Below are 26,866 nucleotides of genomic sequence, written 5' to 3' on the forward strand. Positions count from 1 at the left end.
TCATTCTCACCAGAAGATAACTTGATGTAAACAGAAATGCCACAATTGTAACCAAGTTTTGAGACGTTCAAGCCTCCATATCTCCACGAAACACTATAAGCTTGGAATTGGCAAAAAATTCATGGAAGTAGAACATGAAGGGCTTCAAAGAATTCCACGACAGTACGAAAAGAAGAACTTCAAGCTGTCAAAGGACAAACTGAAATTGAATGAAACATAGTGTTCTTATATCACTACCCCCTGCTCTGATTTTCTAATGCTTCCATTATGCAAAATATCAGAAATGGATTGGCTTTTATAAAGGGGATTTATTTGGTTACAAATTTACAGTCTGAAGGCCATGGAAATGTCCAAACTAAGGCATCAACACAAGTATACCTTCACTGAAGGATAGCCGCTGGCGTCTGGAACACCTCTGTCAGCTGGGAAGGCACGTGGCTGGTGTCCCCTCTGGGATTCTGGTTTCAAAGCGTCTCAGGGTGTTCTCTCAGTTTCTCCCAGACAAACTCTGGAGTAGCAAAAGTCTGCTTCAACAGCCATCTCCAAAATGTCTCTCTCAGCTGCAGCACTGAGCTTCTTCTGTCTGAGCTCTTATAGGACACCAATAAACTAATCAAGACCTATGCTGAATGGGGAGGGTTAACACCTCCATGGAAATAATCTAATCAAAGGTATTACCCACATTTGGGTGAGTCACATCTCCATGGAAACAACTTAATCCAAATATCCCACAAGTTTGGATTAACAGATCATGGCTTTGTGGGGGGCATAATATATCCAAACCAGCACACCCTATACTCACTTCCAAATAAGCCATTTTACAGTATCCAGCACTTATTTTTAATGCAAGCAGTGATTCTATGCATTTATACTCTAGAAGCAATCTGAAAACCTCATACTGAACTCAAGCCCTGAGTTAAAGAGAAACTGTTCATGATATACTGTGATTTATTAAAAATAGTTAGAGACCAAGTTATTTAATGATAAAGTGGTATTAGCAGAATTGCATGCCCACACTTTTAAATCCAACTTCAATATAAGGTATACAATCTATCTTTACTCATTTCAACTTGTTTCCTAGCTTAGTCTTCTGCATCAATGTGGGGACTCTTTGTTTTCTCAAGAGTAAAAAGCCTGTATTCTAAATAACATCAGCAAAAGCAAACACTTAAATGGTTCTTACTACGGACCAAACTCAGTGTTATGTTCTATATTTATTAGCAGATTTAATCCTCCCCAAACCTAATGAGGTAAGTACTACTATAGCCCCCATTTTACAGATGACAAAAATGAAACACAGAGTTGACACACCTGATGGCAAGAGTCCAGTATCAAACTCAGGCAATCTGGCTCCACCACTCTTTCTCTCTTATCCATGACACTCAACTGCCTCCTACATTACATCAGGATTGTAGGTGGGTTTAGGAGTTGTAAGGGTAGAGTTGTGTATCAACGACTGAAGGATATATGTCCCTGACATTTGATTGATCACATTTCTTTAAGTAGAAACTTAACACAATGAAAGGCAGAAGAACTAATTGAGCAACATTGGAAAATTGTGCCTATTATTTAAATTCCAAAATTACTGTAGAAATGATGGGACCAAGGTGTTCCAGTTTGCTAATGCTGCCAGGATGCAAAATACCAGAAATGAATTGGCTTTTATAAAGGGGGTTTATTTGGTTACAAAGTCACAGTCTGAAGGCCATAAAGTGTCCAAACTAAGGCATCAACAATAGGGTACCTTCACTGAAGGATGGCCATTGGCATCCAGAAAACCTCTGTTAGCTCGGAAGGCACGTGCTGGCATCCGCTTGCTCTACAGTTGCATTTCAAAATGGTGTTCTCCAAAATGTTGCTCTTGGGGCATTTTGTCCTCCCTTAGCTGCAGTTCCTCTTCAAAATGTCACTCTCAGTTGCTCTGAGGTACCTCTGTCTGTGAATTCCTTTGTAAGACTCCAGTGATCCAATTAATACCTACCCTGAATGGGTGGGGTAACACCTCCATGTAAATTATCCAATCAAACCTTCACCCACAGTTGACTGAGCCACATCTCAATGGAAACACTCAATCAAAGGATTCCAACCTAATCAACACTAATACATCTGCCCCCACAAGACTGCATCAAAGAACGTGGCGTTTTCTGGGAGAGATAATATATACAAACCGGCACACCAAGGGATAGTTCTCCAATATGTTGGCCATCTTTATCTAAAGAAGGCAGCTCCTTTCAGGTTCTTCCATGTGTAATTCATTATACTCAGAAAGTTTTTTGATGCCATGAAACAGAAACCTGGCAGAGGGTGCCTTACAAGAAAGGGGCTAACTTTTCCAAGTAACAAAGAGGCTAGAATGGACTGGTGCAGCTGCTCAAGAGACAAGGCTACTTTCCTCTTCCTCCATGTGGCTTTTATCCTCAGAACTCAACCAAAGTAGGGAAAGCCCTACCTTGGAGCATCACGTCCAAATTCCAGGCAGGCAGAAGGGAGAATGGCAATGGGCAAAACCAAGTCTGCCCCTTTTAATTCAGGATAAAGCCAGTTTTGCAGAAAGCCCCATCTAGTAGATCCACTACTAGTTAAAACCATGCCCCATGGTCACCACTCACTACAAGGGAGCGTGGGAAATGGAAATTATTAGCTGGACACATTGCCAGCCTATACAAACTTGGGATTCTATTAGTAAGGGAGAAAAGATATTGGCAAGGCAAATAGCAGTGTCTTCCACAGTAGGGAAGAAACGAAACACAGATAGCTTTGAATCAGATTCTAATGTATTCTGGCCAGCTGAAGAGGCAGCAATCAAATAGGAAATTCACACTTGGCCAAAAATATAAGGCTATGAATCATTTGTATTTGCTCGGTTTTCTGATGAGGATTTTAAAATATTTTGAGGTCCTCTTTCTACATAGTATAAAGACTAAATATGCCAACAATTTCTGTGAGCTTATGCCTTGGTATTCACATAAAACAGGAAGGAATGGTCTGCTTTACTTTAGCATCAATCCAACATGAAAACATCAAAATGTTACTGAGGCTATTAATAAAGAGTTGTAAGGATGGCACTTTGACCAAAGCATACAGTCAGATAAATCAGACAGGCATGGAAATATTTCTAGACATAGTATGATGCCACCCTATCGAAAGCATTTTATAAATAACATGTGAAAGTTGAGAAAATGTCCCTTTTTGACATCAGAATCACATTTCACAAATTATTCCTGGCTGTTTCCATGTGGGGCTACTAGATCCCCATGGCTGACTATGAGATCAATCAAAATCATGATGCAAAGAAATTCAGAATACTGCTTTCTTACCAACAGTGAACATCCCAGAACAGATGCAGGCTACACGTCAATCTATCAACTGACTGTCCATTCCCAAGAATTCAAAAAATCTGAATAGTAAAATTCATTGGATACCAATTCCAAATGTTGGTGAAATTTAATTAGTTATAGGAGTTTCTTTATTGTGGATAGTTTTCATAAGTACTCTCTGAAGAGGTTCAAATTTGGGTTTCCATTTGAATGATCTTTAAAAAAAGTTACTGTAAGCATATTCTGGATCATCTTATAGATGAGTGATTTCACTGCCTGAATTTAAGTTCATGGAGGCAACAAGCAGTGCTACTTTCACCATCTCAAGTGAATCAGAACAGAAGTGAGTTTGTCATCACACATAAATGATGCATCTCTATATACCACATGCAGGTCAAATGTCACTTGACAAGGGCATGCAAAAATTTAACTGCAGAAATTTAAAAGAGAAAGAGTGGGAGCATAGAGCCAGTAGTGGCTTGCGAGGGTAAACAAACAAACTCCAATGAGCCTTCAATGTAGCTGCCACCACCATAGTCATGATTTGTGCAAGAGTTTAGATTTAGAAAAACATTACTGGTGACATTAAATTAATGTTACTCGTTAGAATGTAATAGTTTTGCCGTTTTGTTTGTATTTAATTTGTAAAGATGTTCGGTTTTATAGTTGCATAATGGCTATAAACAGAAGGAGTTTAGCCCTATTTTATTTTTATACATATTTAAGTAACATTATAATCAAAACAATTTAATTCAATACTGCAGTACCAAGAGATTGTCTTTTCCCTTTAAAAAAAACAAAAAACAAAAAACAGTCTACACTACTCTCAAGTCTCAGAAACACTTTTCTATAGCTCTGATAGGAAAAGACAACGGAGGTGACACCATTTTTCCCAAGCCAAATCCACCTTCTTCTACAAGTACGTGGAAGAGTAAAGGTACAATAAACCTCATACTTTGTATTGGTAACACTAGTCATTATTGAATGGACATCTTATTCGCTGCAAAAAATAATAGCTACAAAAACTAAACTTTAAGTTTCTGCAACTCTTTCTGAAAAATAATTGATATGTCTCTTGTGTTGGAAGTGCTTTAGAAATCCTCTAGTCTAAGAACCCTCTGGGAGCGCAAATACATAATACTATAAAATCATAGCCCTCTAGGCTGTGCTTGGGTAAGACAGAATACTTGGAATATACGATGTGATTTTGAGTTGTTTACTGCTTGGTGTGACTCATCCCTATAATGAAAGGCCCCTCTGGTGAGGGGGTCTGAGATAGAAATGAGCTAGGAGACTGAATTTCACTTCAGGGCCCTGTTGCAAAGCACAGACTACAAACACTGGAGCCCAGAAGCAGAGGGGACTCTGGGCACATGAAGCCTGCTTGAAAGTTTGCAGAAATCTCTGGAAGATATTTAGATTCTTGTAGGCACTGAAACTGGAGTTTAAAGCAACCATTTCTGTAGCAGTTCTAATTTAGATATGAGTAACAAGGGAAGGAGAATGATCAGAGGTGACATGCTTAGAATTGATGAGAAAGGGGAAAAGAGCCTACTGCCTGATAAATCAGTGAATGAGCAAGCTTATTATCCATTATCTACTTAAATGCTGTTTAATCTTCCTCTCCTTATGAGGGTGTTTAAAAGTTTGGACCTAGAGTTGAGACAGATGCCATAGCTTCTCTGTGTATATAATATATTGCCTTAAAAAACAACAACACTTATTTTGTGTATAATCAGAAATAAGTTTAGAAAATTTAGAAAAGTATAAAAATTTAAAATTATCTATAATCTTATTGGTTGTTTGGAGCTGTTATGTACCCCAGAAAAGGCCATGTTCTTTTAATCCATTTCTGTGGGTGCAGACCTGTTGTGCGTGGGACCTTTTGGTTAGGTTATTTTAGTTGAGATATGACTCATCCCATTCAAGGTGGGTCTTAATCCTTTTACTGGAGTCCTTTATGAGAGGAAGGATGAAATAGCCAGAGAGCTTAGAGAAAAAGCCCTGGGAGGAGCTGAGAGAGGAAGCCACTGAAGCCAAAAGCTGAAAGTGATGAAACCCGGGAAAGAAGGACTAGCAGACACAGGCATGTACCTTCCCTTGTGACAGAGGTGTCTTAGATGCCAGTTGCCTTTCTTCTGAGAAGGTATAGTCCTGTTGATGCCTTAATTTGGATATTCTCATGGCTTTAGAACTGTAACTTTGTAAGTGAATAAATCTCCATTTTAAAAGCCAAAAAAAAAAAAAAAAAAAAAAGCAACCACTTCTGGATCTCAAGAGCTGGGGAGGTCCCTTCTTACTCCCATCCCTGATGTCAGTGAAACTTCAGGGTTACGTGAATAACTGCAACAAAGCACAACCACTAGTTTTTAGATTTTCAAACCATGTAGACAGTGCTGAAAACAATGAACGTTTCTATCAATGATCAATAATGCATGAACCTATTTTTTTCAGTCCCTCTACAAGTTACCCAACTGGCTAAGGCAGTGTTTCTAGCTTCTTCTATCACAGACTTCAAATGCTGTTGGCCCTTCCACAAGTAGTTTTCACAAGTACAGCAGAAACCAAGAAAGAAGCTTTTTAAGAAAATGTCACTGTCACTGATGATAACCTTATTCTTTGCATCCTGACACATTTGTGAACCTCCTAGCTGATTACACCAAAGGGCTCTAAATAAACCAGAAGCCTCCTATGTTACCTTTAACTTACTCATTATAATCCACATCAAATAAACTCTTTATAATGTTTATAATGTTTCCTTCTAGGTTTGCCCAAGGGCTACCTGTTGCATTTGCAAACCTCTAGTAAAAATAGCTGGAAGTAGCTAAAATATAGGCTGCATGGAAAAGATAGTGGTCAAACAACACATGGATGCTATAGATGAAATCACATCAGTATAACTCTGGTCTTGCAATAGTTCTCAATGTATCATCGTCAGCAACCAGCAGTGACAGCATCAAACCTGGGAACTTGTTAGAAATGCAAATTCTTAGATTCTACCCCAGACCCACTGAACCAAAAATTCTGGGGAGGGCCAAGCAATCTGCATTTAATGAGCCCTCCAGTAATTCTCATGGATGCTAAAGTTCCAGAAACACTATTTTAAATGAAACCTGCAATTTTGATTTAATTTAATTTTAATTTGAAGCCCAGCTCCTATATGGAGCAATGATTAGAAGAAACTATTGTAAGAAGTGATGGGATTAATGAAAAGAGATCAGTTTTAAAATTGATTCAGTTAAAATTTGAAAGAAATATATAGCCATTAACATACAGATCACATTGCAGTCCTTTGTTCTGTGAACTAACACAAATAATTCAGACCCGTCCTCTGTAGCTGTTAGCCTACGATTTGAAAACTGGATACACTACACATCTCATTTACTAATTCTTTCGTTAAAAAAAAAAAAAAGTGGTCCTTCTAAATCATAATAGGAACAAATCATGTCAATCCCCATTTATTTAATTACCACAACTAGAGGCTCCCCTAGCCTCCTAGCAATAAACAGAAATATCACTTAGTGGGAGAGCCATAATTTCAAGTTTGCTTTTTATTTGAGTAATAAACTAAAGGTTGATTCTCTGATCTAAAACCATTTCAAGAACAAGATGAAATGCATTGGCATAGTTAGGAAAGCTATCAAAACATCTACCGTGCCTTCCATTAGGTTCCAATTTGTGTAAACGCAATACTTTCAGACACAATTGTTCTTTAAAGGCCATTAATAAAAGGCAATTCAGGTTTGAGGATTGATGAGTAATCTGCTCCCTTGTCAAAAACTATAGAAAAGTTGATTTGGAAGCCATACACTGATGATTCCTGGAGCCTACCTGTCTGCAGGTGAAGGTTTGGAACTCCGCGGCTTCTTCACTTGGGCATACAAAGCATCCAACATCTGTCCTTCTCGTGGGCTCTGGGGTCTGGTGTTGAGTGCCATGGAGCCTTCATATGAAGAAATTCCCCCAAACATCAACTCATCTTCACAGCCAAATGTCCGATGAAAATCTTGAATTTCAGCATAGTCACGCTCTCGAGCTTGTCGCTCTCGAAATTCTCGAGTTTTGGCTTGAATCCTGCAAAATTAGAACAAAGTTGAAATGAGAGAAATTACTCCTTTTCTAAGAAATTGAACTTAGAAACATTTATCAAAATATGTTGCAAAATAGAATTAAATTTTAGGAAGCTATATAATGATCAGGTACAGACATTTTAAGTTGTCAAAGTAATACCATATACTTATTCCAGATAGCTTTTGTTCATGTCAATAAGACACAGTCATAAATTAAATCTTGTATCTAAAGTTTCACTTATTAATTAGCTTTAAAAAATCACTAGGAGTAGATAATTTTAGGCATCCACCAGGATTTTGCTCATACAGATTTTTTAAGGCAAGAAGTGATTTTTAAACACTTACATAGATACATATATATTATATATGTTTGTATGTATATATGTGTATAATTTATGTCTAACCCATTATAAATTTGCCATAAATGTTGAAAATGCTATGAAACTTAAATGTGAGTCCACCATATAATTCTTCATTGATGGAGAACAAATCTCAGTTTAATTACAGTAACTTTGATTTTATGTGATGCATACAGAACTGGGAAATCCTCAGATAAACGACAAGAAGGCTTGTATCCAAAAACCAAATTCTGAAATAAACTTCCCTGTATTACAACTAAGAAGCAGACCTTAGTTAATCATTTTTACCAAAGATAGTTTTAAATGGCTAAAATAGATTTTATTAAGCTACTTTGATTACAGAGTCCTCTTCAGTTTAGAATATATTGTAATAATTTATACCCTAAATCAATCTGAGTATCTAAAACTAATTAAGCAACCCTCACTAGAATTTTTATGAGTTTTGATGGAAACATTAATTTCCATTATATACTTATAAATGTAAATGTTTCTTTAAGAGCAGAGAAGACTTATTTATAGAAAGCAATATCTTCCTGAGTTTAATGTTTTACTGCAAAGTTATTTACTTTTATATATTTGAAGTAGACTTCTAGTAGCATAAACGATATATTGATTTAAACATAGATTCAAAACAATCCAGAAAAAGTACCAAAACTAGACCAAGGCAGTACAAAAAGAAAACTGCAGACCAGCATCTCTCATGAATATCGAAGCAAAAACCCTTACCAAATTATTAGCAAACAGAATTTAGCAATGTATAAAAATAATTCTACAACATGAACAGATAGATGGTGTTTATTCCAGGAATGCAAGGCTGGTTTAATATGCAAAAACCAATCAATGTAATCCACTATATTAACTGGTTAAGGAAGAAAAATCACAATCGTATTGACTGATGCAGAAAAAGCATTTATCAAAACACCTATTTATGACTAAAACTCTAAGAGAACAAGGAGTAGAGGGGAACTTATTCAGCTTGACAAAGAGCATCTACTAAAAATACATACAGCTAATATCATATATAATGGAGAAAGACTGAATATTTGTCCTAAGATTAAGAAAAAGGAAAAGATGTCTGCTTTCACCACTGTTATTTACCATAGTGTTGGGAGTTCTATCTAGTACAGTAAGACTAGGAAAGGAAATATAAGACATATAGAAAAGAAGAAATAAAACTGTTCCTATATACAGATGACCTGATGGTCTATATAGAATATCCCAAAGAATCTACAAAAGACTCCTAGAACAAATAAACTAGTTCAACAAGTTTGCAGGATACAAGATCAATTTATAAAAATCTATTGTATTTTTATATTTTGGCAATGAACACATAGATACTGAAACTAAAAGTACAATTTCACTTAAAATTGCTAAAAAATGAAATTTTTAGGTCTAAATTTAACAAAATATGTGAAGGGCTAGTATGCTGAAATCTGCAAAGGGCTGATGGAAGAAATTAAAGATCTAATTAAGTGGAGAGACACACAGAATTCATGGATGGAAAGACACAACGCACTAACGAAGTCAATTCTCTCTAAATTGACACACAGGTTTGATGCAATTTCTGTCAAAATCCTAGCAAGATTTTTGTAGATACAGACAAGATTATTTTAAAGTTGATATGAAATGGCAAAATAATGAGAACTAAAACAACTTAAAACAATTGTGAAAAAGAACAATGTAAGTGGGAAGAATCATACTACCTGATTGCAGGATTACTTCATCGCTCTATTAATTAAGACTGTGATATTGGCAGAGGGATTGACACACAGATCTATGAACAGAATAAAGAATCCAGAAATAGCCAGCAAGTATGGCTAACTGATTTTTGACAATGGTACAAAAGCAATTCAAATAGGGGGAGAAAAAGTCTTTTCAACAAATGGTGCTGGAACAATTAGGTATCTATAGGCAAAAAAAGCTAAAATAAAAAAATAAAAATTAACCTCACTCCAAACCTTACACCTTGTACAAAAATTAACTCAAAATGAATCATGGATTTAAATGTAAAACTTCAGATTTTGAAGAAAATATAGAAGAAAATCTTCAGGACCTAGGGTTTGACACCTAAGGTCCCTAGATCTGACACCAAAGCAAGAGCCTTAAAAGAAAAAAAAAGAAAAAAAAAAAAACAAACATAAATTGGTTGTCATTAAAATTTAAAACTTTTGCTTCGTGAAAGACTGTTAAGAGGATGAAAAGAAAAGGTACAGACTGAGAGAAGGTATTTGTAAACCACATATCTAACAACAGGCTCATAGCTAGAATATATAAAGAACTCTCAAAACTTAACTGTGAAAAAACAAACAATCAAATTAGAAAATGGGCAAAAAGTCATGAAGAGAGATTTCACTGAAAAGGAAAAATGATGACAAGCATATGAAAAGATTTATATCATTTGCCATTGGGGAACGCAAGTTAAAGCCATAAAGAGCCACCATTACACAACTATTCGGATCAGCCAAAATAAAAAATAGTGGCAATTCCAAATGCTGGTGAGGATGCAGGGGAACTGGATCTCTTATACATCAGCAGTATGGATATAAAACGGTACAGCCACTCTGGAAAATGGTCTGACAGTTTCTTAAAGAAAACCCACAAAACTAGATATATTCTTACCATATATCCCAGAAATCCCACTCCTGGGCATTTTACCTCAAAGAAATAAAAACTTTTGTCCTTACAAAAACCTGTACAAGACTGTTCATAGAAGCTTTATTAGTAATATTGAAAACCTGAAAACAATCAAGATATCCTACAACAGATGAACGGTTAAGCCAACTGTGGCACATCCATACCATGGAATACCACTCAACAATAAAAATTAATGAACTAACGATATACACAATGACTTGAATAGATCTCAAGGGCATTATGCTATCTTAAAAAAAAAAAATCTCAAAAGGTCACATGCTGTATGATTTTATTTTGCACCATTCTCAAACTGACAAAATTACTGAGATGAAGAACAGACTAATGGTGGCCCGGGGTTAGATAGGGGAGGGGCAAAAGGGTGGAAAGGTGGGTGTGATGTAAAGGGGTAGCACAAGGGAGGTGCATGTGACGAAGGAACAGTTCTGCTTCTTGACTACAGCGGTGGCTTCATGGACCTACACATGTGATAAAATGCCATAGAACTATGCACACACATCGAACCCATACCACAGTCCTGGGTTTGATATTGTACTATAGTTACTCAAGGTGGAATCACTGGGGGAAACAAAATAAAGGGCACACACAGTACCTCTCTGTACTACCTTTGCAACTTCCTATGAATCTATATTTTATTTCAAAATAAGTTAAAAAAAAAAAAAGCTGGAAAATTGTCACATGGTATTGCAAGCAAAATTTGCATTTTTCTCCCCTGTTTCTTTCTTAGTCTGGCTTATCATGATCATTCCAGTCCTTTTTTCCAAACCTGGGACCCCTGAGGTCAAATTTCTCTAATTTCTGTTATCTCTCAGCAGTAAAATGGAAATACTTAATTCACCGAGCTCAGTGTTTCTCAACAGGGGTTCAGTGACATTTGAGAAGGGGCAATTTGTTGTGACAGACATCTGGTTCCAGCCATATATCATCAATCAGTGTCTTCAGTCATGGAGCCACCTAAACATGCTCCACATATTTCCAAACATTCTAGGAAGATCTTACTTCCTGGGTTGAGAACCAATGACTTTCCTAGCTCATAAGAGAATGCTGGAAAATTGGAAATTTTTATCAGGAGAGTTCTACACTCTAATAAATATAAGCCTGTCTCACAGACAGAATATCTATACGAGAAATAGTAACTCAAATTCTAATGTAAAATTTAGCTAAAATTGTGCTAGAATTCTTTATACTCCATTTATCCATTTAGAAGCCATTATGGCAGTCAAGGATGCAATAAAAGTTGATTACCACTAAATACTGGATATCCGTGATGGAAAGTTCATGCAGTTTAAGAGGTAATTTTATTCTTTGCATCATACTGTCTTTTTGACTCTGTGTTCGGCCCGATAAACTGCCAGATAGAGGGAAGTGAGTTCTTTCTTCAGCTTGGTGGGATATTAATTTGAAGCTCAATTATGATCACTTATCTGACAACCCACTTTACTACTACAATTGATAACCACCAGACAATCACCTAATCACAGGTAATATCCAAGTGTCTGGGCATTCATTTCAGTCTTGATGTCTGGGAACTGAAGAAATCTGGAGGGATACAATAATAAAAATAAAACAGAGTTCTGAATTTGGAGAACCTCCTGAAATCAAAGAGAGTGACTTAGAGTGGTTTATACCTGACTAAACCCTATGATACATGAACCTCAATTCATCAAAAGTGAAGACAAACCACCTTACTCATGTTAGAAAGTGTGCCCTTACTAAGAAAGGAAGCTACTAGAAAACAAAACGTGGACTTCTCAAGGGAAGCAGAAGTTTAAATAATCTCCCCAAACTTTTTGCACACAGGTTTCACTATATTAGTGATGGGACCTGGATTTGAAAGCTCTTCAGTTCCTAATTACACTGAAAATAATATTCCCTGGGGCTAAGTTTCTAACAAGTCAATTTCTCAAAAGAAATGCTCAGCAGCATGAAGCAATATCCACAAAACTCAGTTCTCGATTCCTTTCTTTAACCCAAATTTGCACAATATTACTAATCACCACTAATCACTGAATCCACTAAACATTCCAGTCAAATCTCTAGTGGTCCTAAAACATGGATTTTCTCTCTAAGCAACAATAACATAAGAAATCATGTTTTATTGGTGATCTTGTAGTCACCAATGTATTTTATTCTAAAAATTATGAAAGTGGTTGGCACAATTCCCTCCCACCCTGGTGGCCCATTGTTGTGATGAAAACATTAGGCTAAAACTACAGTATAAAAGTAGTCACAAAGGTGGCACTACTGTTGCAAAAGATGAACAAAGGTGATTACTAACCTGAACTAAAGTGCATTTTAAAGTTCATTCCAGAAATTAATGCTAAGGCTTTCTGTGCAAATGGCACTGAAGAGCAGACCATAAAAAGTAGGAGTACACGCAGTACTCATGAATTTTAGAGACAATTTATGGGCAAAATTAATAAAAAATACACCTGATTTTCTTTATTATATGCTTTCACACTTGAATATCTTGTTTATTATAAACTGAGAAAAGGGACTATGCAACATAACCAAAGGTTATATTTACATAGTGTATGTTTTGATCCTTTGTGGAGGAACTTATTACAAAAAAGAAATACTTGGCTCAGGGGAGAAAACATTTTTGGTTTTCTAATAAAAATAGCAGGGTTTCTTACGGAAACTTAAAAAAGAAAATAGCGAGTATCTTGCGGTTGAGCCCTTAATGATTCCAGATGGTCCACACTATAAAAGGACACCCTCTATTCTTTTATTGTGACCCTGAGGTCACAAATTATCTCTAGGATGTCAGATTCATTCGATTTTCTGAACAGTCAGGTTGTTGTTAAGCGTTATCCATCCCATTTATCTCACTGGGGCCAAACCTCAGCCATGACAGAAGTAACTGATTAGCCCAAAACTTAGCAAAAGAAATAAATGTCTATTGCTTTAACTATTTCAGTACGCCCTTCCTAGTTACAAACAAGCACATTATTCTGAGACTTAAATCATGGCAGACGTCTCTACCAACCACCATTGATGGACGACATCATTGGGTACAATTTCCTTGTGCTTGAAATACATTAAAAAAAAGAAAAAGGAGACAACAGCAATGGAAACTTTTTAGCAAGGCTTTAAAAAAAAAAGTTAGTAAAGAATTTATTATTTCAATTTGCTATATTCTAACATAAATATTCACACCCTTTCTTTTTGTGAAAAAAAACAAAACAAAACAAATTCTTTCCCATTATGATAATGAAATTGCCCTGAACCTGCACAGAAAATAATACACAAAATAATGTAATATACTAAATAAAGTAATAAGGTTAATTTCCTTCCTGCTGTCACTAAATTCGTGCTAACAGTCTCTCTTCAGCTTGACATCAATTAATGATTTTAATTCCAGACTCTTGTCACAGTGTTCACCACCCTTTTCTCTAATTAAAATGGATGATGCATTTTGAAGAGAAAACACACAAGACTTCTGTTCTTGTAGCATTTCTATTCATTAGGATTTTTGCTTTTACAATAAATGGCTTTTAGCACTAATTGCAACAGAGTAGGATGAAAAGGACTTTTTCTATGACTACAAGGTATAGTCTTTGTATATCCACAAAAGGCACACAGCCTAGACTCACTGCTGAGTAGCCAACTCCTAAGGAGGGAAAAATCAACAGCATACTTCAGTGGCTCGGTTATATACGAAATACCTCTACCTCCAAAGCTATGGAGCTTCATTACCTGAAACCAGCCACGGTGCATTTTTTTTAAGGCTCCAAGAAATAGAAATTGATCTTTAATGATTTTAATAAGAAATGCTCTGACTTCTACAGAAGATATAATATAGTAATACGAATTGAATAGAAAAAAGTCAAAATAAATTTCAGTGCTACGTATTAAAGAGTTGTTAACTATCTTCAAAACATTAAGATCTTGCAATCAATTCTCTTGGAAAATGTTTTATACCCACCCAACCCCACCCACCTTATGGCCTTGCCTCCCAGAAGCCTAATTCAGGAACAAAGTTTTTGTATCTTTTCCTAATAGTATTTCCTCTCTCTAAAAATAAGAATTAGAGAAATTCATCAGATAAGACCAAAATTCATGGAGTTCATAGCAGAATGAAATTCAGCCTACAAGACAACTGGAAGGAACGGTATAATAGCAGTTTTTACTCAAATGACTGAATGCTTTACAGAATTGGCCCCTCAAAACACTTTAGAAAAAGGCAGACTTCAGAAATACTATGGCTCAATGCATAAATCCTTTATCCTACCCTCCTTCTGCTCGGTAAATCCAACAACTGTCACCTACCAGTACATAAATTGTCAATTTGGTGTCCATGACAAATTCCCAAGGGACACAATACTCCACTAAATATCTTACTTTGTAAAATGGTCACAAATTTAAGTGGGATTTTAGTATCTTTGTAATATAAGAGTAAAGGTTGATTGGAAAGAAAGGACTTCCATATTCTAAAAGATTCCTGAAAACTTTTTCTCAAGCAGGAATGACAGATTTGAAGATATATTTCCAATTCCAGGGGAGAAATGCAAGATGTTGAAGTACCTTATAAATGGGTTTGAAAAAAAAAAAGGCTAAATTACATCCCTTAATGCTAAAATGAGATGATATCAGTTTTTAAAATATAATATGGTTAAATTCTGAAAAAGGGATACAGGAAGAACATTCATAGAGAAATTCCCAACCACTAATACAACTATAATTTTTAAAGACTACAAGCAGTTAAAAACTACCCCACCCATCATGATGAGCCTTGTACTAGGGAGCAGGGAAGGCAAACAGGATGTCGGGGCAGAAAGTTTTCTATTTGGTTAAATGAAATTGCACAAGTTCATGGCAATTAGACCAAGCCCCCAGACAGCCATCTCTATGGAGTTCCACTGATCTATAATGGGCAGCCCCACTGACCTCAACCCTGCCCAGTGTCTGCAGTCACCTATTTTCACAACTGATCATATTGTCTTCTATCAATGCTTAATGTTAAGATGTTTAAGCCTTTTCTCCCTCTTTTGAGGAACCCTTGAGAGAAGGAGCCACATTATAATTTTTTTTTATTAAAACCATATTAGTGGGTACTTAATATATTGTGAAACAGCAAATACTTCTCTTTTACATTAACTAATAAAACACTAAATTAATGTTTCATTAGTCAAAACACACACATACACACTCGGAGACACTAACTCACTCATACAATGTTCAGGCTTTCACAGGTATCAAAGCACCTACACTTATTTCCAACTCAAAGAGATGCTCCAACAAGAAATATACCTAAGACATCTCTCATCAGACATCAGACTGCATTTTCATACTCCAGTTAAAGTCTCTGTTCATAAAATCAGTTCCAAATATATAGTATGCCCAAGGCTTAATTTCCCCAAGTATTGATCTAAGTTGCGAACTTCCACAAAGCTTAGTTAACAAATTTTTAAAAATTTGTGTTCACCTGTACAAAAAAAAAAAAAAAAAAACTTGCTGAAAACTGATTTCATTGATTAGAGTTGACTTTTCTGAAAAGGTCAGAAAATATGAAAAAGGCTGCTATAGGATAGAAAACTATATATTTTCAGTCAAAAAGGTTAATTTTTAAAAGTCACCCTCTAATGGAATGACAATATGTGACCTAAATGCAAAGATGATGGTCAGCAAAACAAACATCGATCACTTGCCAAAAAGAATCTTATCAACTAAGACAAAAATTTTTATCAAGAATTCAAGGAATTACTGAAAGCGAATAGGTGGTAAAATTGAAAAGAGAGAATACCAGTGAATGAGAGCCATCTGCAGAAATGCCACGAATACTCACAAAATGACACACCAAGAACCAGGAGCGTACACCTAAGGACACAGATGGTTCAATGGCCTCATAGTGAAAACAGAAGGCTTTTAAAGGTGGTTATCACTTTGAATAATGGAAAATTCCAAGCCATATTATCTCCTTAACAGATTCATCAGAAATTCATTAACTTTTTATTGCCTCCAACAGAAACATTCAGTATCCCCAAAAACATTTCTGAGCACAACTTACCATGTACATAGAGATAATAATACCATAATAGCTATCACTTCCTGAGTAATTAAAAAATACCAGCTAGTGAACATTAAGAATCTCATTTAACAGAATGCACATCATATGAGGTAAATATAATTTGAGAGTTGGAGAATTTGGCTAGCTGTTACGACTAATATTTCATCTATCACAACTTTATTCTGACTTTCTATCCTTCCTTCCCACTCACCTGTTACTACAGACTTGGCTTTATTCCAGAAAAATTTAACATGATTTTATAAGAATGTATAAAAATACAAAATAAATAAAAACGAAAATAGATGTAAATTTTTTTTAAAGGATGTATATATACAAATAAGTATTTTCATAAGAAAAAAATTAGACTGGCATAACCAATGTTAGCAGTGGTATTATTACAGACAAAATATGTTTTCCTATTTTTAATTTTATCTTTTTTTATTGCAAATTTTATGTAGTTTTAGAAATTAGAATTTAGAATTAGAATAAATTTAGAATTGGACATTTAAAAAGTGTATGTTTTAAACAGGCAAGAAACACGTGGGAAAGAGAAAACTGAAAAAGAAAGACGGAAACAGGAATAAAATTCTTAAGGACAAAAAACAAAAGCCATAAAGTAGAGGCAGGTTACAACACTGGAGTTAAACTTGCTCACAGGTCTATGAAACAATCAACTCTGTTTTCTACAGCCCATTAAATGAGTCAGCTGGATAAGACTGAATCAGAAGCCAAAGGTCTTCACTCCCCATCAGTATTTCCCAAACGACTCTCTGAATTCTCAAAGATGTTAGTGTTCCATGAAAAGAGAAAGTGTGTGTATGGGGGGGCAGGGGGGTCTGCCGTTAAACATTAACAGAATGATTCTCTTCCCCTCTTGGTGACCCATGATGTACATTAGCATAATTAGGGTTCTGAGAAATAACAAAGTAAAGAAACATTCATACATTGGTTTAACCAAGTGCTTTGCAAAGATAATTGCACATGGGACCCCTTTTCTGCCACTGAACACTGGAAACCTGCAGCACATTGTATTTATACTAACCATTAAAACATAAGGAGAGATGTCACTGGAATATAAATGCAATAGAAAGCCAAAAAGTTACTTCTGATGCTTGGCCAACAGAGAAATCTATCACTGTGCGTGTTGGTTTGGATGTATTATGTCCCCCAAAACTCCATATTCTTTGATGCAATCTTGTAGGGGCAGATGTATTAGTGTTGATTAGGTTGGAATCTTTGATTGAGTGTTTCCATGGAGATGTGACTCAATCAACTGCGGGCAAGACTTTTGATTAGATAATTTCCATGGAGGTGTTATCCCACTTATTCAGGGTGGGTCCAAATTAAATCACTGTAACCATATAAAGAGTTCACAGATGGAGCTCAGAGCAACTAAGAGTGACATTTTGGAGGATCTGCAGTTACAGAGACATTTTGAAGACAGCCGTTGAAAGCTGACACTTTGGAGAATGCCATTTTGAAACACAACCTGGGAGCAAGCAGACACCAGCCACGTGCCTTCCCAGCCAACAGAGGTTTCCCTGATGCCAATGGCCTTTCTCCAGTGAAGGTACCCTTTTGTTGGTGCCTTACCTTAAACACTTTATGGCCTTAAGACTGTAACTTTGTAACCAAATAAACTCCCTTTATAAAAGACAGTCCATTTCTGGTGTTTTGCAAAAAGGCAGCATTAGCAAACCAGAACACTGTGCTTTATAATGGAAGCCAAGGGGACTTGAAGTTACATAAGTCACTTTTTAAAATATTTTATTAAAAATCATTCAATTGAACATGTTCTATTTTTGGTTTGGTGCCCAATCCTTTTGCATTGTGGAACCAAGTAATTAGGAGCTCTTTCCCAGGGTCCACCTGAAAGGCAAACCTGCAATGGCAGTAACGTCCTGAATTCACACCTCAGTTCCTATCTCTTTGCTTGGTCACTCTGCCTGGCCCCAGCGTAGCTAAGGGCACCACTGAAGTGCTAGGGTGCCCAGGTTCGGTGTTCAGAAAGGGAAGTCGAAATAGCACCTCTCTGGTATAGCCAACTTCACCCTTGGCACCACCCCCAGACTCCCACTTCTTGAGAGGCGAAGTGAAGAATTTGGTGACGCAGGCTCAGTCTGTGGCTGGCAGGGCTGATGCAGAGAGAACAGAGGCCCATGGGGTGAGCATCCTCACCCATTTCCCCTCCATGCACCACATTTATTCAACACCCAAACTTCTGTTTGGGCAGAGGGTGGAAGGGGAGGGGAAGAAGTTAGCAAGAATGAAATCGAACTCAATCCTAGGCCCGTGCTCAGATGAATGTGGTTTACTTTCAGCATCTAAACAGATCTTAACATGTTAGGAAAGAAATTTGAAGTATATGTATTACACTTTTAATTTTTCGATATTTATATCTTGAGTAATATACAGGCTCCACTGAATGTGTATGGAAAAGATATTTTGGTTTGTGGACATGTCATAACTAATAGCAAAGTAGTGCCAGGTTTTCTATTTTTTATATGGAATACACCAAAATGATTTTTGGAATTCAGTTACAATGGTAAATAATGTTATAGGAGATACTTCACTCCTAATCAGCAACAGAGTAAAGGGTGGGATGATAATATAAGCAGTGATCTATTTATTTTTATATATCCCTTCAATCATGTTTTTTCCAAGTAAGTTGCTGATTTCATTTTCAAAAGGGGGATTGTCAATGCCAGATGCACAGAAGAGAAATGAGGACACACAAAAGAAAGCTTGCTCTATCACAGCAACAAACACCACACACACACTATGGTGGTCGTTCAATAAGTCTCATGCATTTACTTGTTCTATTACAAAATCCATGAGTTTAAATAAAACATACTTATAAAAATTGTTATTGAACTACAAAGTCAAAGTATAATAATTTTCTTAAATTATGAACCTAATTGATTTTTTTAATGGACCATTCACTTGTTCCTTGACCCTAAAATATTTTTATTCTAGTCCTCCTGTACATTGTAAATTCATTATGACCAACCTAGTTCCCAGAAGGATTGCATCATTTAGGGTATAGAGATGGAGATTAAAAGCAAAACTGAGACATGAACTGCGCCTTAGGCAAATTAATAATACAAGTGAAACCATTATGTAACAATCATTGCTTGGCTGGAGTTATTTGACATTGCATTATAAAAATATTTTGGAAAATGCTGATAGAATTCTGCATTGAAATACAGCAGACATCTCAAACTGCAAAGGAGGGGACATTCAGAATATGAAGACTTCTGTAGTAGTAACGCAGTGTCCCCTTTGGCAGGCATCGAGGGGGGGGGGCCTGTGTAGGGTTTCCTCCAATGGCTCAGAGCGCTCCCTAACCAAATCACATTTCTGCCTCTGGATAAAACTGGGCTCATACACTTACCTGGTATATTCTTTTGTTTTAGGAACAGGAAACTCTTTGGAGTTCAGGGTAGAAGCTAATTCTTCTGAGTAATTAAATGCCATAGTTAATGCACAAGAGAACACTGTGTGCCCTTAAACCTACATAGAATGAGTTTATTAATAAGTTTGGGGATCCCAAAATTGGTGAGGACTAGAGAAAGTTAGAAGCAAGAAAGGTCTAGGTTGTAAAGGTGGAATGATTTCAAAAAAAGGGGGGAGGGGGAGAACCAGCAGAAATAAACCCAGACTTTCATCATAAATTCAAACTCTACTGTTTTCTCACTTACATAATTTATACCCTGAAAAGTTCCAGAGAATCAGAGTAACTATCTTAGCAGGAAAAAAAAAAACAAAAAAAAAAAAACAACCAACCAAACAAAAAACCTCAGAGGTATTAGAAAGAAGAACGGAAGTACTAATCTTTTGAAAAAAAAAAAAAAATGTGGTTGAACACTGCTTTTTGTTTTCATACATTATTAGAGTATAAGATTGAAAGCTTCAACAACTCTAGAATTATAATAAGACCATTAGACCCAGACTCAATGACACTGGTTTATAGTCCTAGAAGTAGACTATAGTTTTATAACCATGACCAGGTAAACAAAATCTTACTTAAAACCCCAATTATTCAAAATAAAATAGAGATAGGCTCTGAAAATTAAATGAGATGATAAAGATGGGCTCACTGCCAGGAATGGGAACTCTAATAACCAAAGTGTGATGAGCTGGCTTTCTTATTCCTTGGGAGCTTGAACAAGGAGAACTGTAATCATTGATAAAAATAGTTTTCAAATGTCTGCTTAAAGTAACAGTTTCCATTCATTTCACTGGTCTTTGGGTTACAGCATAACTCAATAATAAACAGTAAACTTTCTGGAAGAGACGGAATAAAACTTAAGTGGAAAATGTCATAAAATGTGAGGAGATAGTGAAATATAAGGAGAAACAAGATACATCATGTTTGAAAAGAAAATAACACAGAGTAAAATATACTTCCTAATTCTATAAATCAAGATACCTAAAATGAAATACAAAATTTCAAATAATTTTATTTCCAGATGAGGGTGTCTTAAAAATCATTATAATAAACCACATACCCATAGATGTATGAAGCAAGATTTTAAATACTTCTATGATTTAAAAAAAAAATGGTCATAAATTCAGTGTTAGTCATCTCATATGCCCTATCTCCTATGCAAAAAATCTTAACTAAAAATTTTATGTAAGGTCTTAAATAAATGTAACATTTTAAAAAATATCTTTACATTGTATTCATGCTACAACCAACAATTGGATTGACACCAAAAAAAAAAAATAATAAAGATTGTATGCAAAGACTTGAAGGAAGGAAGGAAGGAAAGGAGGGAGGGAGGGAGGGAGGAAGGAAAGAAAGACGGAAGGAAGGAAAAAGAAACAAGCAAGAACCTCTTTCTAATGAGGTTTAATCAAATATTGAAATCTACCTCTCCTGCTCATGCCTCATTCGTATTCTCTCCTCTTCTGATGTAAGGGTTTCCTGTATTTTTATTTTACCCGTTTTCTCAATCTTGTCATCTTTTCGATGTTTGCCAAACCTGTTGATAACAAAAAATTCTAACTTGTCAATGTATACAAAAAAGATTTCTTTCTTTTGTGATAAAGACATAGGTACTTAGTGAAATGAAAGCGTCTTCAAAATGAGGATCAAATGTCTCCTGCGGTACAGTAGTTTTGCCCAGTATTAACAATTTTTACAATTTTGAATTAGAAATCTCTAGAGAAAAGCCTTTTGGAAAACAGGCTCGATATCCAAATATCTAAAATAGCTTTTGCCCAAAGACAAACAAACAAAAAACACTTGTAATTCATCCTATTAAACAAACAATTAGTAAATTTATAGGACCAAGTGCCGAATACTTTAGATGCTGGAGAATAAAAATTTGCATTACAGTGGGTTTCTCTAAGGACTGAAAAATGATAATCTGCAATCATCTATTTAATAATCTCTCCATAAACAACTATTTTTTTTTTATTTTCACAGTCAGGTTTACTGGAAACATTCATCCTAGTTTAAAAACAAACAAGTCAATGTATGCAAAGCTTAAAGTACAAAGGATAATTTACCCTGCTATAATACTTCAGCTTATTAAATTGAAAGCTTTAAGACATTCTCATCAAATACTCTCCTAAATCTGATGAAAAGTCACTGCCAAGTGTGGCATCTTTGACTTGGAAATCTACATTTGATCAAAAATAAACACTAGGAACAAACTCGATTCAAAAACGGTCCACATAAATGGCTGCAGCTGGGCATGTGAACTTGAGCCTGATTAAGTAAACACTAAAATCATTCTATGTCGTCATCCAAAATATCTCAGAAGCCTCAGACGTGGTATAAATTCTTTTTCCTGCTCTGTTACCTTTCTCCATGAAAGACCAGGTTGCCCAGAGTGCATGTCCTACACACCCTCGAGCAAAATTCATCCATAGTGGTTGGTCACCAGATGTTTCCAAAGAGAAAGCTTGTATAGGAAGTTACTCAATGAAGCATTCATAAATATATAAAGTACATTGAGAATTTCTTTCTGAGGAGGAACCCAGAATCTAGTTTACAGTGACAATTAATCATATCAAAAAGAGAAGAGAGGGGTAGATTCAACGTTGATATAAAAGAGAGAAAATATTTCAATTAATAGGTTGGTTCATGGTATAGTTAACTTTTTTCATTAATACAAGTCCAATTTCAAATTCTAGTCCACACATGAATTGAAATATAAGTGGGAATACTCCATATTAATAAAGGTAACACTATGTTTGCAAAAGGATTTATAAATAAGGAAGGGGGAGCATGCTTAAATGTTAGAACAGAAAAAAGTTAAAATACCACCACCGCTTTTAAAATTACATCTGTTATTAGATCGCAATCACAAGTGGCCATAAAATTAACTCATGTAAAGTAGATTTATTTTTATAATTTAATCTTATACAAAAATTGGAGGATTGTTGCAAATGCAAGGAGAAAAGGGGAAAAAAACATCCCCTGGAAATTAAACCCAGAATCTGACCACTTCTCACACAAGATAAAATCTTTTGCTTTAAAAATAACAAAGCATTAAAAATAAAAGATTTTATTTCCTTTATTTTTCTTAGTGTTATCAATAATGCCTCAGAATTGAGGCTAACGATAGTCTTTATTGAATGGATGAGTAAATGAAAGAGCACATATAAAACCGATATATCCCAGCAGGAGCCAAAATCTAAAACATGACGTTCATTCATTCAACAAAAATGTATTTAGCACCTGCTATGAGCCAGACCTCAGTCTAGGCACTAAGGCCATAAGCAGTGATGGAAACAGATGAAATTGTCACAACAGTCATAGAGTTCATACTTCAGCTTGTATTTAGGTAACGAATTAGTGCATAACAGACTGGGTAGTGAAAAGTGCCATGAAGGAAAGCAAAGCAGAGTAAGGTGGTAAAAGGTGATAGGGTGAGTGGCTATTTCATCTTAAACAGTGTGGTCAAGGATGGCCTCTCTGAAAAGGCGACATGTGAGCAGAAACTGGAAGGAAGTGAGGGGCCAGCCATGCGGGGAGGGCTTGTCAAGGCAGAGGACAGAGCAAGTGCAGAGGCCCTGAGGCATGGGGGAGGCTGGCTTTATCTGAGGATCTGCAAGGGCGATGGCGATAAGGCTAAAGCTAGGGAGAAGAGATGGGAGGAAGTGATGTACAGAGGTGAGTAGGGCACTGCCAGCCACAGAGCACCTTGGATTTTACTCCAAACATATGAAAAACTGCTGACAGATTCTGAACAGAGGAGCCACACGGTGTGACTTGTTAGAAAATGATAGTGGCTGCAGTGTGAAGAAAGTACTGGATCTAAACAGGTGGAATCAGGGAGAATAGGTAGGAGGCCAGGGTAATGAGCTGGGTGGTAGTGGAAGAGATTGAGAAAAGAGGTTAGTTTTAGGATATATTTTGACAATGGCAGCATGGGGAGGATGTGGTGGGAAGTCACTGATGACTTCAAGCTTTTAGCCCGAGCAATTGGAAGAGATTTACTGTGCAGTGAGATGAAGAAGGCCAGGAAAGGACCAGTTTGGTGGACGGGGGACAAGAATTGGGTGAGGACAAAGACTTGGTTTGAGCACTCAAGTTTGAGATGCCTATCAGACTCCCAAGTAGAGATGAAGGGTAGTTAGTTGGATACGTGGGTGTGGAGTCCCAGGGAGGGATCAGGACTGGAGATTAGAGAACCAGACTTTTGTGAACTACCCTCAGACTAACCCTCACATGCGTTTAATTGCAAATTTCTTGGGTGGTGACACTGAAAAGGAAGGTTATCCTCCCAGCACGTCATGAAGACTTGCTAATGAGAATGCCAACACACAAAAGCAGACTGCTGTACAGAAAGATGCGGTGGCTGAGCTTTGTCTTAGTCAGAGTAAAATTGTAACATTTCTTAAACATATGGCTTTCTTCATAAAAGATACAGCAATCTTTTCATCCAGCTAAAGTAATCTCAGAGTTATCTGCTAAATGGGTTTTACTGTGACGCATTATGGATGAGATCACTGCCTTCTGCCAGAACAGCCAGATTTATCATTACAGTAAAGAACTATGGGCAAAAGGTGCACTCATTGATGAATGGGGGAAGCAAAAAGCAAACAAACAAAACCACAAAAAAAGGATTGCGACAAATTCTATTGTTCTTAAGTAGAAGGAACTGTCATTAAAACTTGGCTACTGATAAGCGTTTCCTGCCACTGAACCATCTTTTTGGTTTTTAGTGAAATTAGCATAATTGTCTCTGCCATACTATGGCTTGGGAACACACTGTTCATGCAAATCAACAGAAAGTTATCAGCCCCAACCTCATTCCTCTATAGTCCAACAAGGCAGATTTTCTGTACTCGATTGTAGATGCCAGTGTCTCTAGGAAACCTTTTTCAGTTGATTCAGGAACTATCCTCTGTCACGTTTTTAGTGTGAACATTGACCTCCCTCATCACCCTGGTCTCCAACACCACTATGAATTTATTCTTACCTTAAAGCCCTAATAGGTAACTGCTCTAGCTTTTATCTAAAGAAAAAAAAATCTAGCTATATACATGTAGCCATTCTTCTATGGCATTCTTATCCATGTGCATTGAAGAGATATTCTCATGCGTTTCAGAAAAACCAAAGATCAGAGGTTCAATTTCCTCTGATAAGGAAACTGAGGCCCAGTGGTGTAGGGAATCCCATGGCGAGCTAGGGCTAGAGTTCAGCTCACCTTACGGCTCCTTTAAGATATCTCCATGGCTATTAGTTTGGATACTCCTAAAGAACATGGAATTCCCAGATCTAGGAAGTTGACTTTGTGTAATTCTTAAGTGGGACATATAATTGAGCACCTGTTGAATGCGTCTTTGGTTATTTAATACCATTTAACTAGAATTTGTTGAATTTGCATTATGAACTTTATGTCATTGATTGCAACAACTAGCATGTGAGATCGGGATCATCCTCCCATTAAAGGGTTGAAACCTCAGAAAGTACAGAGTGATGAAATGATTTGTCAGATCTTATAGCAAGGAAGGGCCAAAGCCAGAATTCAGATCCAAGACTCTCTTTTTACCAGACCAGTCCTCCTCAAAAGTTTTAAGAACCAAAGACAGTCAACACCACGGTTTCCTACAGAGAGCAGGTGTTTAACAAATCTTTGTTGAAAGGAATGTGATAAATCTTGCACTGCCTGCAGCAGTTAGGTCCTGGGGACACCCTGTAGGTCAGGAATTGAATACTAGGTCAAGAACTGCCCTCAACCTTGGAAAGTATCCTAAAACCCGTGCACACACATTTATAGAACATCGCCAACATTTCTATATGCAACGGCACTCCAAATGTCAAAATCATCTGTACTGCCGTATGCAAATCCTGTCAGTCAACAGTGAAGGCGCATCAAACTGCCCTGACCTAATCAAAGGGTAAAATAGCCAGGAATTCACTGGATGCATTTATCTTCTGTAATAATCAGCTCATGGTTTCTGGCCATGTTTTTTTGTAATTTTGCCTCCATTTTACAAATGAGAAAAAGAAAAAAAAAAGTTATTTCCAATATGTCCTTCTTATGCAGGACTAAAATATGTTAGTGACATTTTAAGAAATTGCTACCATGATAGAGTACTGATTTGCTCAGCAGTAGATTGTAGCAATGCTCAATGAATCAGGGAAGAGGAGGCTGATTATGAAAAGCAGAAAGCTCCTATTTAGGCAAAAAAAAAAAAAAAAAAAGTCAAAAAACATCTTGGTAATCAACAATGATGAGGGAGCCTTAGAAAAGGGTACATGACAACTTGATAGTGCTTTTGTACAACAGGATGCAGTTTTAAGTTGGCAGAGTGTAGCAGGGGTTCTCTTTAAAAGGAAATTCACAAACTTGAGAATCATTATTTGATTGTGTACAGTTTTCATCAGTGCTAGTCTGATTAGATTTAATAAACTAAATTTGTGCTGCTTGGCATCCAGGGAAAAAGAAGTGACTTTTTTTTTTTTTTTTTTTTTTTTTTAAAGAAAAATAGCTTCTGCTTAACCAAGTTGGAAGAGCCTTTGGACATGTAATGCACCCTTAATGGATAACATATCCTTTCCATGACTCCCATTAAACCTTCTTATAAGTGCACTCTTCCCTTCCCCCTCAGGTAGGGTGCATTATCTAATCAAGGATGCACTGAGATGCCCAGTAACCCGACACTTCAAAAGTCCTAGAAGGATATGGAACAAGGAAATATTAAAACAATTAAGAAATGGTAAATAGGAAGAAAAGAAACCATGCACATAATCAGTTTTGACTTTACAAGAAGCACTGTAAACTCTAAGGATAAAAAGCAAAACGAAAAAATAAAAAACTGTGTGGTTCAGACATAAATACAAAAAAACAAAACAAAATACTCCTTCAAGACACAAGATAAATATATAAATAAATAACTCTGACATAATAGTTATAATCAATACTTAGAGCCATCCTAGTAAAATGGCAGAAGATGAGTGGATATTTGTTAATTATGATGTTGGTGCTTTGT

At 36.3% G+C, this 26,866-nt stretch overlaps 1 protein-coding gene across 15 annotated transcripts in view; it reads right to left on the reverse strand.

Annotated features, from left to right (window-relative positions):
- PARD3 (par-3 family cell polarity regulator) overlaps positions 1–26,866 on the reverse strand; it is a 680,011-nt gene that overhangs the window by 146,736 nt on the left and 506,409 nt on the right. For all 15 annotated transcript variants that reach the window (XM_037835598.1, XM_037835600.1, XM_037835599.1 and 12 more), the window contains 2 exons: positions 21,286–21,396; positions 7,149–7,391 (listed from right to left, as the gene is read on the reverse strand). In XM_037835598.1, coding sequence (XP_037691526.1) covers positions 7,149–7,391; positions 21,286–21,396 — 354 coding nt within the window. The remainder of the gene's footprint in view (positions 1–7,148; positions 7,392–21,285; positions 21,397–26,866) is intronic.

The sequence above is a fragment of the Choloepus didactylus genome, chromosome 5 (genome assembly GCF_015220235.1).
Source record: "Choloepus didactylus isolate mChoDid1 chromosome 5, mChoDid1.pri, whole genome shotgun sequence".
NCBI classification, from domain to species: Eukaryota; Metazoa; Chordata; class Mammalia; order Pilosa; family Megalonychidae; genus Choloepus; species Choloepus didactylus.